At 31.0% G+C, this 19,488-nt stretch overlaps 1 protein-coding gene and 1 long non-coding RNA gene across 2 annotated transcripts; one reads left to right on the forward strand and one right to left on the reverse strand.

Moving 5' to 3' along the window:
- The first annotated feature begins 12,792 nt into the window (after positions 1 to 12,792).
- LOC110867694 lies at positions 12,793 to 15,349 on the forward strand. The gene is made up of 3 exons (XR_002551791.2): positions 12,793 to 12,918; positions 13,585 to 13,673; positions 15,262 to 15,349. It is a non-coding gene; the product is annotated as an uncharacterized LOC110867694 (long non-coding RNA).
- A 1,379-nt stretch (positions 15,350 to 16,728) lies between these two features.
- Positions 16,729 to 18,625, reverse strand: LOC110867693 (tubulin beta chain). Its single transcript, XM_022116697.2, has 3 exons — positions 18,169 to 18,625; positions 17,807 to 18,076; positions 16,729 to 17,664 (listed from the first exon to the last, which is right to left on the reverse strand). The coding sequence occupies exons 1-3, from the start codon at positions 18,560 to 18,562 to the stop codon at positions 16,985 to 16,987; spliced, it is 1,344 nt and encodes a 447-aa protein (XP_021972389.1). The 5' UTR covers positions 18,563 to 18,625; the 3' UTR covers positions 16,729 to 16,984.
- Between the last annotated feature and the right edge of the window lie 863 nt (positions 18,626 to 19,488).

Below are 19,488 nucleotides of genomic sequence, written 5' to 3' on the forward strand. Positions count from 1 at the left end.
GAGATTGTAGTGGGTGAAAAGTTGTGAAAAAATGAGTAAAAGAGGTGAGTATTTATAAAAATGGAAGTGAAATAGGGGAATATTAAAAAACTAACCGTTATTTTAAAATTAATAATTAAGAATTTGAATTTTTTTTAAACGGTCATATTCAATTCGGGGGCCCACTTTTTTTTGTCTTCGTTTGATCGTCGCCAACGTCCTTTTACCGACGGAGACGACGCGACGTGGGGGGAGGGCACGGTGTTTAGACCGTCGCCGGACCGGGACGGTAGGGGGACGACCCCATACCGTGTAGCCTAACTATTACATATGATGTAGTCTCGGTTTCTGTTTATAGTTCGGACCAACAACAAGTTCAAACAACACATTTCATTAATATAGTCTAAGACCAACAGTCTAAAGCCAAAACAAAAACATACAAAACCTGATAACAGTCAATCAAGTGAGTTGAGGAGTGATGACTCTGGTCTAATGAGTGTTACTATGTAACTAGAGGTGCACAAATAACCGGTTATCAACCGGTAAACCGGTTATCCGAAATATTAAAAAAGGCAAAAAAAAAAAACAAGTTAATTAACCGATTATTAATCGAATCGATTAAAGTAATTAACCAGATCATCCGGTTATTGAAATTAACCGGTTGGTGCACCTCAATGTGTAACTGTGTTATGGTATTGGGCTAAGTTGAAGTTACTTAATATAGAGTATGATTATGGTATTGTGTAGAATATGTGCTAAATATCTATATATATATATAAATGAGATGGATTTGGGCTATGTGGCATTTGTCTTTGGCCATGTAAGCTGATGTGGCAATTTGGTTTGGGAGGGAAATCCCATTTTGCTTTCTACATTCACAATTTCTATAGAAAAGAGGCGGGATCCGTTTTATGTATTGGGTCGGGTTTTTTTTCCGGAATATATTCGGATCATATAAAACCTATGTGAATTGTCATAACAATCATACATACCTACCACAACTTTACTCTTTTCTCTCTTCTCTTTCTTCTAGAATCGTCATCTTCTCACCGGATATTCAACATTGAATCAAGATCAAAGGTAAATACGCCAAATCGAAGTTAAATCTTTGTTATTATATGTTCTGAATGAAGATCGGATGTTGATTTTATGTTATTCCGTACACCAAATCGAACTTAAATCTTCGTTATTATATGTTCCGAATGAAGATCTGATGTTGAATTTATGTTATTCCTTTGTATTTAAAGGTATGTTCAATCTTTGTTCTTTCTACTTCTATTAACCTTTTTTTTCCTGATTTTTTGTAGATCCGCCTATATATCTTGAAGGTATGTTGTTTTACTCTGTTGTTTATGTAGTATTCATCTTTAATCTAAGCGATTGAACATGTTTAATTTTTTTTTAACTATATTAACCTCTTTTTTTTCTGATTTTGTAGATCAGACCATAAATCTTGAAGGTATGTTGTTTTACTCGGTTGTTTATGTAGTATACATCTTTAATCTAAGAGATTGAACATGTTTATTTTTTTCTTAAACCAAAATCTACATCAGATGTTTTTTGTTGATTTTTGTTATGTATAAAATCAAGTTTCCGGGTTTTTCTTAATCATCTATTCCACATTTATCGCAGTTAATGATTTTGGTTGTTGTATTTTTTCATGTGATCCTTACATCCGTTATAACAATCTGAATACCACCATTCGTCAAGCAACAGAGGTTAGTTTATCATATTTTTTTTGATATATATAGTGTGTTTTATTCTTATTAAATTATCAATGTTTTGAAGTTAATATTCTTTGATTTTTCAGTTATCATTTGTTCAATTTAGCTTTAAAGAAACATTTAATTTCTTTTTAAAATTTATTTTTTTCCTATAAATAGACCACTGTTTTTTAAGGTTAATTTTTGAAATTTGAATTATAAGTCTGTTTCTTTAATTAGACATTGTTTCTATAAATATGTTACGGTTATATTTTAAAAAAAAAATTGCTTACTTCCTTTGCAGTTATAGATATTTATTTCTGAACCGAGTCTGTCCTCCATAGTTTTTTCTGATGTGAGTATTTCTGATTTGATATTTTGTTCGAATTATTATAGTTACTTATGTATTTTTTTAATACGAATGTTAGTTTTATATATTTTTATTAAAAAATACAACAATTGAATATATATCTTACATACGATAAAACATAACAGTCAAATTACCAAATAAGTTGATGTTTGAATTTGTATGTTGACTTATTTCTAGATGTATATCTTATATTTTTATTAACTTATTATTAATTTTAGGAAACTTATAAATATTTATAATAATTAACAAAACAATGAAAATTTATTTATGTTAAATTATTTGGTCGATTTTGTCTATTCGTAATTTCCAAAGTTTTGTAAAGTAATATTTCCATTTATAATGCAATAACATATCAAAGTTATTTTAGATAAATTTGTTTCTTTATTAATTAACAATCATATTTAAGTAAAATGGAAACTACAATAGAATGACAAATAATTTTGATGTAGATAATTTATTTTTTTTTATCAAAATATATATAATATTTGTTTTCTTATATGGTATTACACTTTTAATTAATTATTTAACGATCATTTGTTGAGTACTAATAAAAAATCCTTATTTTGATTGTCACAGTTTTCTATTTGCAATTGAGGTTTTGTTTTGATCAAAGTTGGGTTATGCAAGGTAAATGTTCAATCTCATGTTAATTTGAAAACGGCTCAATCTTAAGCTTCAATATCTCGAGTAAATGTGATGTGTATTTATGTTACTTAATAACAGGTAAATGGGGGATATCTACAAATTTTGATGGTACACGGCTTTTCATTTAACGACAATTTTGATCAGATACTGACATTTAAGGAAAAGTGAGCAAAATTTATTATTTTAATTTTTCTAATTTTATCAACTAAATTTTTATTTATATTTTGTTGTTCATTTTAAATTATGGTTTCATTTATATTTTAACTACTATCAGAATCTTAATACGCTTTCATTTATATTTTAACTACTATCAGAATCTTAATACAATGTTGGGTAGAAGATGCTGGAGAATGAACTTAAGCGTAATTTGGATGCCGTTTATGATGTGGATTTATGTTCTTCTCTGTCTTCCACTAAACCGCGTATGGGTGATTGTGAGAACAATGAAGGTTTGTATTTGAAAGCAAAGCTGGAAAAGTAGTCTCAGGATTTAATAGTCATTTCAGATTTTTCAAAGATTTTATGATGTTTTATTTTGTTTAATCTTTCTACTTCTATTAACCTTTTTTACCTGATTTTTTGTAGATCCGCCTATATATCTTGAAGGTATGTTGTTTTACTCTGTTGTTTATGTAGTATTCATCTTTAATCTAAGCGATTGAACATGTTTAATTTTTTTTAACTATATTAACTTCTTTTTTCTGATTTTATAGATCATACCATAAATCTTGAAGGTATGTTGTTTTACTCGGTTGTTTATGTAGTATACATCTTTAATCTAAGAGATTGAACATGTTTATTTTTTTCTTAAACCAAAATCTACATCAGATGTTTTTTGTTGATTTTTGTTATGTATAAAATCAAGTTTCCGGGTTTTTCTTAATCATCTATTCCACATTTATCGCAGTTAATGATTTTGGTTGTTGTATTTTTTTTATGTGATTCCTTACATCCGTTATAACAATCTGAATCCCACCATTCGTCAAGCAACAGAGGTTAGTTTATCATTTTTTTTTGATATATATAGTGTGTTTTATTCTTATTAAGTTATCAATGTTTTGAAGTTCATATTCTTTGATTTTTCAGTTATCATTTGTTCAATTTAGCTTTAAAGAAACATATAATTTCTTTTTAAAATTTATTTTTTTCCTATAAATAGACCACTGTTTTTTAAGGTTAATTTTTGAAATTTGAATTACAAGTCTGTTTCTTTAATTAGACATTGTTTCTATAAATATGTTACAGTTATATTTTTTTTAAAATTGCTTACTTCCTTTGCAGTTATAGATATTTATTTCTGAACCGAGTCTGTCCTCCATAGTTTTTTCTGATGTGAGTATTTCTGATTTGATATTTTGTTCGAATTATGATAGTTACTTATGTATTTTTTTCAATACGAATGTTAGTTTTATATATATTTTTTTAAAAATACAACAATTGAATATATCTTACACACGATAAAACATAACAGTCAAATTACCAAATAAGTTGATGTTTGAATTTTTATGTTGACTTATTTCTAGATGTATAGCTTATATTTTTATTAACTTATTATTAATTTTAGGAAACTTATAAAATTTATAATAATTAACAAAACAATGATAATTTATTTATGTTAAATTATTTGGTCGATTTTGTCTATTCGTAATTTCCAAAGTTTTGTAAAATAATATTTCCATTTATAATGCAATAACATATTAAAGTTATTTTAGATAAATTTGTTTCTTTATTAATTAACAATCATATTTAAGTAAAATGGAAACTACAATAGAATGACAAATAATTTTGATGTATATAATTTATTTTTTTATCAAAATTTATATAATATTTGTTTTCTTATATGGTATTACACTTTTAATTAATTATTTAATGATCATTTGTTGAGTACTAATAAAAAAATCCTTATTTTGATTGTCACAGTTTAAATTTCGTTAATGATTTTTTTTTGAAACCTCAAATTTAAATTTTAGTGATTTATTTTTAGTATGATAATTTTTCTGGAATTAAGGTTTCTATTTAAATTTTAAATTTAAAAGTTTTCCATTAATGTGTTTCATTTTAAATTTCGAATCTGTAAATTTAATTTAAATTTGAAAGGTTAGACTTTCCTAATAAGTTTGCTTGATTTACGGGATTGGATATTAGTGATTTGATTTTCAGATTTTAAATTTTGAAGTCAATCATTATTTTAAATTTAAATTTTGAAGTAAACCATTATTGTGTTTGATTTTAAATTTTGTATGCTTTGAAATCTTGATGTTTTTTTTATGAGATGCTTTGACTATATTATTTGTAATTTTAGGGATGCTTCGAGTCTTTGACTATTGTTTTTGTACTCGAGTTGCATATCTCACAAACTTTTTGTGTTTTGTAATTTTAGGTGAAGAGCTTCTTTCAGACTCCTTCCCCTACAAGGAACTATTGAATGGGTTCCTATGAGAAGTTGAAGAAAAGGTATATCTTGCACTGTTTTGTGAGTTATAATTTTTTGTATTTTAGTTATAATTTTTGTATTTAATTAGTTTTTAATTCTTTAAAGATGTCTTTAATTTCTTTTTAAATCTGTTTTTGTTTCTATAAATAGATTAGCGTTGTTAAAGATGATTTTTGTATTCGAAATTATGATTCGGTTTCTGTAAATAGACTTTGTTTCTATAAATAGATTACCGTTATATTTTTTTTAAACAATGGTTACTTCGTTTGCAGTTATGGATAATGAAAACAATGCTCCTTCGTTATTAAAGTCGATTGAGGACTATGATCCTATATTTTTCGAATTGTTCGTCGACCAAAAACATGTTAGTTCAGTTTTGTTGGTGTTGTTTGTTTTTTGATATGTATAGTCTTTCTTTTTTATTTTTGTCTTTAGGTGTTAATTTGAAATTTTATGTGATTATCTTTTGAAGTTCTTATGGTTTGTTTTGTGAGTTATAATTTTTTGTATTTAGTTATGATTTTTGTACTTAGTTAATTGTTAATTCTTTAAAGATGTCTTTAATTTCTTTTTAAAGTTGTTTTTGTTTCTATAAATAGATTAGTGTTGTTAAAGATGATTTTTGTATTCGAAATTATGATTCGGTTTATGTAAATAGACTTTGTTTCTATAAATAGATTACCGTTATATTTTTTTTAAAACAGTGGTTACTTCCATTGCAGTTATGGATCATGAAAACAACGCTCCTTCGTTGTTAAAGTTGATTGGGGACTATGATCCTATATTTTTGGTATGTTTCTTAAGTTTTCAGTTTTGTGCACACAATAAGTTATTGCAACTTATATGTTTTTTTTTTGTTTCGACTGATAGGAAATACCATATGATTTTGCAACCTTATTGTGGGGAGAACAACTTCCATATGTCAATGTCTTAAAATTATTGATGATGATTTATCGTGAGTCATTGAGTTATAAATTTTGTATTTAGTTAGTTGTTAATTCTTTAAAGATGCCTTTGATTTCAATTTTAAAGTTGTTTTTGTTTCTATAAACAGATTACTGTTGTTAAAGATTATTTTTGTATTCGGAATTATGATTCGGTTTCTGTAAATAGTCTTTGTTTCTATAAATATATTACCATTATATATTTTTTAAAACAATGGTTACTTCATTTGCAGTTACGGATCCTAAAAACAACTCTTATTCGTTGTTAAAGTTGATTGAGTAATATGATCCTATATTTTTGGTATGTTTCCTTAGTGATTTGATTTTTAAATTTTAAATTTTGAAATCAATCGTTATTTTAAATTTAAATTTGAAAGTTTTCCATTAATGTGTTTGATTTTAAATTTCGAATCTGTAAATTGAATTTAAATTTGAAAGGTTAGACTTTCCTAATAAGTTTGCTTGATTTACGGGATTGGATATTAGTGATTTGATTTTCAGATTTTAAATTTTAAATTTTGAAGTCAATCATTATTTTAAATTTAAATTTTGAAGTAAACCATTATTGTGTTTGATTTTAAATTTTGAATGCTTTGAAACCCTCATGTTTTTTTATGAGATGCTTTGACTATATTATTTGTAATTTTAGGGATGTGCTTTTATTTTGATTCATTAGGTGTTTATTTTGGATGGTCCGGAGTTTTTGGCCCTGAATAATCGACTCGTTTACCAAGCAGAGTCTCGCGAACTCTTCCTTCTTTGCCTTCAATTACATCTGAAAGCGACTTGTAAATTCTCCCTGCAACTATGTTGGACAGAGATATGCTTGCTATTGCTGTAAATTGGTACCATGTCGGTTGGTTTTGCTTGGTAAGGTTAGACTTTCCTAATAAGTTTGCTTGATTTACGGGATTAGATATTAGTGATTTGATTTTCAGATTTTAAATTTTAAATTTTGAAGTTAATCATTATTCTAAATTTAAATTTTGAAATAAACCATTATTGTGTTTGATTTTAAATTTTCAATTTCGAAGTCAATTATTATGTTAAATTTAAATTTGAAAGTTTGTCATTAATGTGTTTGATTTTAAATTTCGAATCTGTAAATTGAATTTAAATTTGAAAAGTTAGTCTTTCCTAATAAAGTTTGCTTGATTTACGGGATTGGATATTAGTATACTTTGTTTATTGGGTTTTAACTAATAATTTGATTGACTCGGTTGTTAGATTTGTGACGATGCGTCGGACAAACAACATTGGGAAAATATACAGCCTTGATCCTTGGTAAGTTAACACATTAGTTAAGGTTATGATGTTTTTTCATGGCACCGACACATTATTGAGTAGTAGCGCATTAGGTTAGTGATATTAAAATTTGTGCCTTGAGAAATTTTGTATATTGATTGATGTTTGAAATTGATTGTGAGGTATTTGATTGTGCATTGTATCGCTGATTGATGTATGAGATTTTGTTGATTGGCATAAGGTATTAGATAAGATGTGTTTGAAGTTGTGAAGATGAATAAGTGAGACATGTGTAGCAGATATTAGTGAGTGCACAACACATTAGTTAGGGTTTTGAATTATTGCTACAGGTTAGTGATGTTAGAGATTGTGTTATGAGAAATGTGTACATTGAATTATGTATGTGTTTGATTGTGACACCTTTGATTGTGCATGAAATTGCTGGTTATATGAGATTTTGTTGATTGTAGACAAATAAGTTTGAACAGAACTTATTAGATTTGAAAGTTTGTCATTAATGTGTTTGATTTTAAATTTCGAAACTGTAAATTGAATTTAAATTTGAAAGGTTAGACTTTCCTAATAAGTTTGCTTGATTTACGGGATTGGATATTAGTGATTTGATTTTCAGATTTTAAATTTTAAATTTTGAACTCAATCATTATTTTAAATTTAAATTTTGAAGTAATGGCAATCTGAGTCTGATTTTTTTCGTGATTAATATCCGCTTGAGTAACCCAATCTGAGTCTGATTTTTTTCGTTAACAATTCTGGTAAACTTTCCCGATTTGGGTTTTCTGCAAGGCTAATCATCTAAATTAATTTGTTATTTTTATGGTTTACCATTGCATAAGTTAGTATAATTTGTTGACAAAGTTTTGTTTTGTGGGATAGTAGTCATAAATTGAGTAATATTCAAGGTTTATGTGTTTTTATTTTGATTCATTAAATAAGATGTGTTTGAGTAATATTCAAGGTTTATGTATATATGAGATTTTGTTGATTGGCATAAGGTGTTAGATAAGATGTGTTTGAAGTTGTGAAGATGAATAAGTGAGACATGTGTAGCAGATATTAGTGAGTGCACAACACATTAGTTAGGGTTTTGAATTATTGCTACAGGTTAGTGATGTTAGAGATTGTGTTTTGAGAAATGTGTAGATTGAATTATGTTTGTGTTTGATTGTGACACCTTTGATTGTGCATGGAATTGCTGGTTATATGAGATTTTGTTGATTGTAGACAAATAAGTTTGAACAATTAGATTCACATTTAAGTATAAAAAATGAGAGGTTGTTATAATCTGAATTATATTCTGAACAAAAAACTGAAAGGAAAAGGAAAAAAAGAATAATTTAACACACAGAAAAGAGGGTAGAGAGAGAGTTGCCACATTTTTAAAACCAAAAATATAGGTAACCATGCTTCTAAAATCTACTATACTTTTTTAATAATATTTTGTGGAAAATGGACTATATTGGGTAGGTAGTCAAACATGGTTTTTAGGGTCAAAACGGCTGTGTTGGTTGACTCGGGACACTTTTATGAAAAACTTGATGTTTCTGACCTTAATAAACCATTTTCGTAGATGACCAATGTATATCTCTATTTGAGGAATTCTCCAAAGATTCAGAGCCGATTGTTTCATAAAGCTGTGAAGTTGCATTAAACATACTGGATTTTGAACGATCCGACAAACCATTCGAGGTACTTGGAAGATTAAGTCTCTTATCTGGGTGGTTGTTACAGGTTTAGGATGTTAAATGATTTTGGATGTACTCTGCGATGTCGATGATGCAGAGATGTTGGAGAAGCTCAGGTTAACAACTTCATGTGTATATTTTAATGAATAAAGTTTTTGTTGTTTATATTTTCTAATTTAAACTTTTAATTAACTTCTAAATTTAATTAAATGAGTTTGTTTTGCAGGTTCGAACAACTTCATGTGTATATTTTATTATAAAAAATAAAAGTTTTTTTTTTGTTTCATGGGTCGTTCAGAGATGCAAGTTTCTGCCTCCGGTTCTTGCCCGAAGTTTCTGACCTTACTCGCAACCCATTGACTACAACTTTCAATTCAAAACAATTATAAAAAAATTACGTTTGAAAACATGTATTTTTATTTTATTTAATGACATAACTCGATTAATATAAAGTAAATTTTTCTACCCGCGAAGTTCGCGGGTGATAACCTAGTAATGGTATATATGAGTTCAGTTTTAACCAAATTTGGATCGAAAACTGACCTGAAAACCTAAAACCCGATTTGGTTTCGATTACAAACTGAATCAAAAACCCCATATGTAACTTGGTTCGGTTTTTACAGGCTTTCACTTCAATTTTCAATTTAATCAGTTAGGGTTCGATTATTGAACACCACACCACTACCGCCCTACATGTGTTTATGTAGCTAATAATCCACTCTCCTCCCCATTTTTCATTATATTTGATTATCACTAATTATTACATTTGCTTAGCCTTATGTGTAAATGTTTATTTAGTTTTCTATAAATTGGGTTTGTATAATACTGATATGATTTTACATTATGTTATCTGTTTTTTTCTCTTTCTTTATTTTATTGTCAAGTATGTGTTTATATCTGAACTAGGTTATGTATTTGGGTATTACACGGGTTGAACAATAAAAAATTATAAAATACATAACTGTATAAATAAACGAAATATAGGTTTATTACATATTACATTCAATGACAGTCAGTGTTAAAGTGTTAGTATTGTTTTGCTTATTCTAACTGCCTAACTAGGTTGTGTTTTAACACCTAACAACATATGAAATTGGAAAATCTCATTACACTCAATTAGCAACCTATCAACTTATCATAGTTAATGGCACCTGCACCTAAGATAAACTATATAATAGCAACAGCAAGTCTAGGTGTAGCCATGACCATTTCTGAGTTTTTACATTATCAGGGTCGACTCAACCGTTTTGGAGACCCAAAGCAAAGTAAAAAAATCCGGAGTCTAGGGTCGACTCAACCGTTTTGGAGACCCAAAGCAAAGTAAAAAAATCCGGAGTCTTCGATTGGGTTTATGAAATATGTTATTTCAATAGTTTTTCTTGTGTAAGTAAAAAAAATCATGAAAATAATTGATTTTGATTATGTCATCAAAGTATTAAATTTTATTCCTTTGTTTATATTCAATATTAACTATTACGTGGGCCTTATTTTTGTGTTGGACAAGTCCTCATTTTTATCTAACTATTCCACACTTGTGACTTTTAAAGTTTCAAGATTCGGGGCAAAAAGAAAAAAAGACCAGGGTTTTCATTTTTAGCATATCGATTTGGCAATCAAATTAAATAAATGTTAATATCCACATTAGATTTATTTATTTTTTTGAAATGGATGCCCTAAATTTTTGGAGGCTCAAAGCCCTTGCTTCACTTAAATGGCCCTTGGGCCGGTCCTAGACATTAAGCTATGAAAATAATTACGTAAAATAGAATAATCAAAATTCCATTCACTAATGTAAGACACATTAAGGGTTCTTTGGATCAATTATATTTCTTAATTTCTTTTAAGTCACTCAAATGATGTTCTCTACTTGTTTTCCTGTCAAAACACATGGATCTTAAGAACAAACTTTATTAACACTGAAACAATCACCAAAAACTGATACAACGAAGATTTGTACAACTCTCACATTCTCCTTACAAGCAGATCATCAACTAGATGATCTGCGACACTCTTGAACAATAGCTCTAAACTCACAACAAGATCTTAACACTAAGATCTTGTAAAACAATGATGAAATCTGATCTAAAGAGTAAACCCTAAGAGAGAGAACATAGAGAAACTGTAACAACTTCACACTCAATAATGCACTTGAATTAGAGACAAATAGTATTTATATAGCCTAGAGAGACATCCGGATAACCAGCATTTGTAACCGACCCACAACTGATCCAACAAACCCTCTTTTAACAGCAGCAGCAACAAGCCCAAGCAAAGCCATCTCCAAGCCCAATCAACAAGCCCAACGCTCAATCCAATCCATAACAAAACATAAGAAATAGAACATAATTAGAAAAGAAAAATAATAAAAATAACAAAAGCCATAAAAGTATTATATATTTAACAACCCCCCCCCCCCCCCCCCCCTTTATTATTCAAATCATCAAACATGTTAAGCCAATTACACACCAAATTATGTTGTGTAATCAACGATCCTTTTAGTAAAAATATCAGGAGTTAATTACTATTTTCGTCCCTGTGATTTGTCAAAAATCACTATTTCAGTCCATTAGTTTAAAAATTGCGATTTCAGTTCCTGTGGTTTTACTTTCGTAACCATTTCAGTCCTTTTAGTTTCACTTTCGTAACCATTTCAATCCATTATTCTGTTAAGTGCAGGGACTGAAATGGTTACGAGGTGGACTGAAATGGTTACGAAAGTGAAACCACAGGGATTGAAATCGCAATTTTTAAACTAATGGACTGAAATAGTGATTTTTGACAAACCATAGGGACGAAAACAGTAATTAACTCAAATATCAGCAACTTGATTATTTGTTTTGATACCAGCGGTTTTGATACTACCATTCTGGATCTTTTCTCTCAAAAAGAAAAGATCTAATTCAAAATGTTTTGTTCTATCATGAAAAACAGGATTTGCAGCAATAGAATTTGCTGAATCTTATTTGAAGAAAAGCCATGGAGTTCGTGATCCACATACAAAACGAACAATCAAGACAGTAATCTGGCCACTACTGATAAGGAAAAGGTTATTCCAGTCGCTCCTAAATTTGCTAAAGGTGTGCTAAAGAACTTCACATTCTGGGCGTACATGGGCGAAGCGGTGATTGTGACCAAAGAAAATTCATTTCGGTTAGCAGACACACTGGATCTGATTAGTTTTCATGAAGAGGATATTAAGGTCTTGAGTGAGCATCAGATTCACACCAACGAACAATATGAAGCGTGTACAAAATCCTGGATGAGTGCGGGGTGAACGTGATCGGAAACATATTATTTGTTGATGTTATTCCTCTGTATGGCAACAATGCGCCTGGTGGACTGTCAAGCTGATGAAGTGTAACACCCCAAAAACGGGTTTGGTAATCAAACCACGTTAATAGTAAAGACGGGTAAAATACCGTTAGTGGTAAAAATTAACCCGGTAAATATTAGGATTTAAATAAATAAACTCCATGTTAATTAAAACGGAAGATAAATACTTTGAGAAAACAAAGTATATAGAAGGCCCGAGTTAACGAGACCTAAAATAAAACGGGTTATGACTTCCTGAACCCACTAAGTGACTAGGAATATTAACCTAGTTAGTTATGTGTTGTTAGAATAATAAAGGAAACTTGAAATAGTTAAACCTTTTTATAAAAACAAAACATGAGGGGCTAATAGTACCAAGTGGGGGAAACTTATTTTATTAAAAATAAGAAAATAAAACATAACACACACACACACTAAGTGTGTGTGAGGGTGCGTACGATCAGGAGGGCTCCAAGGAGCCAAAACCCTAACTCAATCCAATTCATCAAATTGAAGGTCGATTTCAGTCTTAAATCAATGCATGGACACAAATTCGTGATCACCTAAGCATAGGGATCGAAAGGTATGTTGAATTTTGCTATTTGATGATATTTCAAAATTTTGATTAACATTCAAGAATGAAATTATGGCATGAATAATGAATGTTGTAGTACAATTGATATGAGCACAAGTCTAGGAACAAGCCCTAGATGTAAACTTGTTAATTTAGCACCATAAATTAGTGTTTCGGTTGACTAGTTATGTAGGTGCTAAGTGGGTTTTTATGTCATTGTGATGAACACTTGGATTAGGGTGTTAAATTGATGAATATTGATGTTATGATATAAGTTCTAGTTGTAGTTCATGAACACTAGACATAGAGATTTGATTTTGATGTTAAAACTTGGTGAAAAGTTAGATATGAACTTGATAAAAGAAGTATAAAAATCTTGCCCGCAAGGTGTTTGTTAAAATGCCTAAACGAATGTTCGTATGTCAAAATTTTGAACAAAACGCATAAATTCCTAATTTGATTTATTAGGGGTGATAAGTGATGATACGGATTCTAATCATAATGTGGATTTTAATTAGTTTCACATATTATATGATTAGAGGTAGTTAACTAGAAGAAAGTTAAAATTTAATCAATGATGAAGTCGAATAATGATTTCGACATAGAAAATACGTAAGGTGGAATAGTCGTATTTGTTAATGACTAATCTAACCACCTTGTGAATGATGATGTTAGTTTGACGCTAAACGAGCTAGGTGGAAGCTTGAGGACGAAACGGGTCAAACGAATCAATAAGGAAAAGTAAAGCATAGTTCTGATGCAAGGTAAGTTAACCTTACACCCCTTTTAATTACGGTACATTTACTTGTGAATATTGATTGGGAATTATGTTAAGTATTTGAAATATGATGTTCCGACATGGTACAATGCAAGTCGGAATAAGTAAAACTGACGAAAAACCATAAGTTATGGTAAAAAGGGGGAGTAAAATGGTAAACTAGTCGGGTGAAGACTAGTAAATAAGGAATTCGAAACAATACGTTATGGGGTGAATCGTAACGGGTAAAAGTGGTTAAATAAATATCCAGACACGAGTTGACGGATAGTATAAAAGATGTGAAAAGACACTATTGGGTGTAAGTCTTAACGGGTCAAATAATTTAATAAATGTCTTCTAAATAATGAGAACTCACGGTGTAAACCGGGATAGGTTCAAGGGGCGAGATGGTGTCAAAATGCCATCCTATTAAGATAAATGGTCATTTAGACTAAACGGGTCAAATGGTGTTGTTAACACCACTTGACTATAATAACTGATGATCGCTTTATGAGTTTTATGATCACAGGGAAGAGCTATAAAGTTCGCGAAACTATTAATTAGTGATTAATAGCGAAAGGTATTTTAACGGGTTAAAACTTTGACCCGAGCCAGGTATGTATAAGTAAGAATATGGTCAAAAGGTGAAATTTTGGTCAAATATATTGATAGAAGTCATTCGCCGTAAACGAGGGACTAAAGTTGACCAAAACGCCCTTGATGGGTAAATCGGATAAATGACCCTTAAGAGTCGTTTAGAAACATGTATTAGGATAAAGTAAAGCCCAGTTAAGTGTTGAAGCATAGGTATAAATCCTTTCCGGATCAAATGCCACAAAATAGCTTCATGTCGTAAAATAACAACCGAAAGGGAGTGAATTTTGAATAAATAATTGTGACCCCTAAAATCCACCACCATAATAGTTGTGGCGGAATACCACTTAATTGAAATGAGAAATTGTGATGATAAACTTGAATACAGGAGGCTATGCGTAAAAGTGCGTTAATACCCTTAGCGGGTCAAATTAAGCACATAACCATAAACGGGTTAATGATGTGTAATAACATGTGATTGAGACTAATATGATAGACAATATTGAATTTAAGAGATTTATGAGAAATAGGGATCAAACAAACTTGTTTGTTTGATAAATACATGAATGGGTCAAAAATTTAGCAATTATATTTTAAGCTTAAAGCTTAAAAGCCCATACTTTTTGTCAATCCGGGTGTCGGATGTTAACTCCATATGATGGACAATTAAATTACGGTTACGTAGGAAAAGAAATCGTGTAAAACGGATATGTAGTTCGAAAGATATGCACGTTTTTGTGAATTTATAAGTTGAGTAATTGAGCTGGGAATCTGCAGCTCAAAGAAAACAACCCTTCTGCCGAAACAAGGCCGTCGCGTCACGCGACGACCAATCAAGATCACTGTCGCGGCACGCGACAACTGGGGATAAGCTCGTCGCGGCACGCGACGGGCATAATTGCTGTAGATTTGTTGTTTGTTCATTTTTTAGCCTAAAGAACTTGGTTTATTACATTATAAAACTATCAAAACGAACGTTTATGATGGTTTTTAAATCGTAGGTATATCTTGGAATGTCGGGTGATGATCAAGCTCATCGAAGAACCGAACACGATCTAGATACAAGCTTCCGCACACCGTTTCGTTGTATATTTTAAATGACGAACTTAATTACATTACGTTGTAAACTTTTAAATTGTAAAAGGTTTTAATTAACCAGTATTTTTCAATGTATATGTAATCCTAATTACTTGATTGTTTTCGTAAACTAGACGTTAAACCCTGAATTGATAGAAAGGGTGTTACATGAAGCACTAATGTTATAAACCTAGGGGGAGATTGTTGGGCCCTTAAGGTTTATACATTAGTTAATATGTAGTGTTTGGGCTAGTTTATTTGTTTATTAAAGTGGGCTTTTAAGGAATGGGCTTAGAGGCTATTGGGCTTAGGGTTTAGGGGGAGTGTTGGACTAAACCCTCCCTATAAATAGTTGTTCATGTCTTATGGTTTAGGGTTTAGGGCTGTTGATCATTGCAATTGTTGTAACTTGTATAAGAGAATCTTGATTGTATGCAAGTTATGTTTTGATCTTATTCTATTTCATCTTTATTTCTTTGTTGTTTGAATCAGTTTGATTGTGTGATTCCGCCACCAATCAAACTTTGTGTGATATCGTTGTGAGTCCTGTTTTGGGACTTACAAAACACGTAGTAGAAAAGGTGTCCCGCCGCTATGCACGGGCACCTTGTTTTCAGTCCTTAACTTTAAAAAAACTATTATCTCACGTGCTTATCTTTATGGACGTGTCTGTATAAATACGCATTTCAACGTAAACGATATAAATTCACGTTTCGACGTTCAACGTAAACAGTGTAAACTCATGTTTTGACCTAAAGTTTTCCAGAATTAAGTCGGGTCAAATATAATACGTTTTCATACTTATTTTTATGTATGTTTTTTAGTTGGATTACGTTATGATGTAAATAAAAAACCGTTATTTTTTCATGTGCTTATTTTTATGTATGTGTTGGTATAAATTCACATTTCGACGTAAGCAGTATAAAATCACTTTTCAACATTTTTTTTTTCCGAAAACGAGTCAAGTTAGGTATAATATGTTTTTTTTGCTTATTTTTATGTACGTTTTTTGTTGGTCTACATTTTGACGTACGAGTTATTGTACGTTTTGACGCCGCTAAGTCTTGATGCAAACCTAATGGTGTTGTAGTGGTTAGGTGGAACCCCTCTAAACGAACCAACCCGATTTCAGTCTCATTTCTTTTACACGGTATAAATTCGATTTACTTTACGTTTAGATCTAACCACAATGCGTATATAAGTTATATTGAGTTGTATCGGATACGTCAAAACACACGTTTTCATGTGGTTGACCGACTCATTACGTAACACTTGGACTAAACCATTCGATGTTTGCAATGTACACACCGCAACGCACGCGGGCAAGTTTTTAATTAAACTTGTTAGGATTTCCCGGTGCTACCGACGGATCGTTATACAAAACACAAATATCTATCTTAAAAATTATTTTATTCATAACAAACATCAACATATAATAGCAGAAATATACATCAATAATAATATATCACCAAAACAAATTGTAAACACCCCAAATTCCCCAAAACTCTTACCACACCCACAAAACAAAAACTCAAAAATAAAATAATAATAATAATAATAATAATAATAATAATAATAATAATAATAATAATAATAATAATAATAATAATAATAAAAATAACAAATAACCATGCCCATATTTTACACTTATAAATTCTCCTCTTCCTCATCTTCTTCATGCACATCTTCATCACCATCATCAGCCACTGCATCCTGATATTGTTGATACTCCGACACCAAATCATTCATATTACTCTCGGCCTCCGTGAACTCCATCTCATCCATACCTTCACTTGTATACCAATGCAAGAAAGCCTTCCTCCTAAACATAACCGTAAACTGTTCCGAAACTCGCCTAAACATCTCCTGAATCGACGTCGAATTCCCCATAAACGTCGACGACATTGCCAGCCCCGTCGGAGGGATGTCACACACGCTTGACTTCACATTGTTGGGGATCCATTCGACGAAATATGAGGAGTTTTTGTTTTGTACATTGATCATTTGTTCGTCCACTTCTTTTGTGGACATTTTGCCGCGGAACATAGCGGACGCTGTGAGGTAGCGTCCGTGGCGTGGGTCTGCGGCGCACATCATGTTTTTGGAGTCCCACATTTGTTGGGTGAGCTCTGGGATGGTTAGGGCGCGGTATTGTTGGGATCCGCGCGAGGTTAGTGGGGCGAACCCCACCATGAAGAAGTGGAGCCGGGGGAATGGGATTAGGTTAACCGCGAGCTTTCGTAGGTCAGAGTTCAGTTGGCCCGGGAACCGGAGACAACAAGTGACACCACTCATGGTGGTTGATATCAAGTGGTTTAAGTCACCAACTACAAAAGAGAGTGTTGTTTGTGTTAGCCATTAGAAAAACAAGATTAAAAGTTTGTACTTTTTTTTTTTTTACAAATTTAACATAATTATTAAAAAAATAAGATAAGGATTAAAAAATGAAGAGATTTTTTAGTTACTTACAACTTGGATTGGTGAGTTTGAGTGTTCGGAAACATATATCATACAATGCCTCGTTATCAAGAACCATACATTCGTCGGCGTTTTCGACGAGTTGATGGACGGAAAGAGTAGCGTTATACGGCTCAACCACCGTATCCGACACCTTTGGTGATGGAAAGACCGAAAAGGTCAGCATCATCCGATCAGGATATTCCTCTCGGATCTTTGATATCAACAAGGTTCCCATACCAGATCCCGTACCCCCTCCAAGTGAATGACACACTTGAAATCCTGTAACACGTGACATTTTCATTAATACTCAAGAAGTAATTAACAAGTTATTTAAAGTTTGTTATAAAATATTTATGTAATTAATATTATACCTTGTAAGCAATCACAATTTTCGGCTTCTTTACGAACAACATCAAGGACTGCATCAACCAACTCGGCCCCTTCGGTGTAATGCCCCTTAGCCCAATTATTTCCCGCGCCATTTTGGCCAAAAATGAAGTTATCGGGTCGGAAAATTTTTCCATAGGGCCCGACACGCAGACTGTCCATAGTACCGGGCTCAAGATCAACCAAGACGGCCCTTGGGACATATCTTCCACCACTTGCCTCGTTATAGTACACATTCACCCTCTCTAGTTGAACATGAGTGTTACCGTTGTATTTTCCCGTCGCGTCGATTCCATGTTCATCACAAACAACCTCCCAAAATTTTGCACCGATTTGGTTTCCGCATTGTCCAGCTTGAATGTGTAGAATTTCTCTCATTTTCTTGAAAATTATTATATTTTCTTTATATTGTAAATGAAAAGAATTTGTGTGAGAAGAAGAGTGGACATAGGTTTATGTAGGATAGGCAACGGAGGATTTTGATGGTGACTTTGATTTTTATATATTAAAAATGAAAAATACATATCATTGTTACTTGAGAAAAATGGAATTAATAATTGCATATGAATATGTTTTTTTAAGAAATAAAAACATTAAATCAAGATATTATGAGTTGTACATGTGAGCAAGATGCCAATTGCCAAGATGCATAATGTTATCTTGAGTGGCCTACTTCACTTGAAATTGCCAAATTTGCCCTTTGTTGTCACTATCTTTTGTTTTATTTTTATTTTGATATTATTTATATTTCATTAGTCTTCATCTTCAATAAAACATATAATGAATAAATTTATATATTAAACATAATGCACGAATTTTTTCATTACATTCTAAAGCTTTTATGCAGTCACTAACTTTAGTCTGTGATTGTGATTGCGAGTGTAAGTGACCTTTTGTTTATGAGTATACCCGAACGATCAGACTTTTCTGAAAGTTAAAAAAAAGATATTATATGTTTACATTTCTTCAAATATTAAGTTACACATCGGTTTCTTTCCTATCATATAATGTCAAGATGGTTTTTAAATATATTTTATTAGGTTATAACCTCGTCTATTACATGGGTTGAATAAATATAACTTTATATTTTATTGGAATAACTTTGTATAATAATAACCAAGTTTTAAAAGTGTTCCAGTTAAGTCACTTAAGTTTCAAAAGTGTTCCAATCAGATCACTCAACATTCATTTTTCTTTAAAATTAAGGGTTTTTTCATCTATTTCATAAGTAACCATGGTGATGTGGATTTTTATTTCTTTTTTCCCTTTTATTTGATGCTAACTCGAGTGATGTGGATTGCAAC

Source organism: Helianthus annuus, chromosome 7 (assembly GCF_002127325.2).
Source record: "Helianthus annuus cultivar XRQ/B chromosome 7, HanXRQr2.0-SUNRISE, whole genome shotgun sequence".
NCBI lineage: Eukaryota > Viridiplantae > Streptophyta > Magnoliopsida > Asterales > Asteraceae > Helianthus > Helianthus annuus.

Coding starts and splice junctions, on each gene's coding strand:
- LOC110867693 (XM_022116697.2), bottom strand. CDS start 18,562: ATGAGAGAAATTCTACACATTCAAGCTGGACAATGCGGAAACCAAATC. Junction 18,077..18,168: donor AAATTGTGATTGCTTACAAG/GTATAATATTAA, acceptor CACGTGTTACAG/GATTTCAAGTGTGTCATTCA. Junction 17,665..17,806: donor CAAACTCACCAATCCAAGTT/GTAAGTAACTAA, acceptor TCTCTTTTGTAG/TTGGTGACTTAAACCACTTG.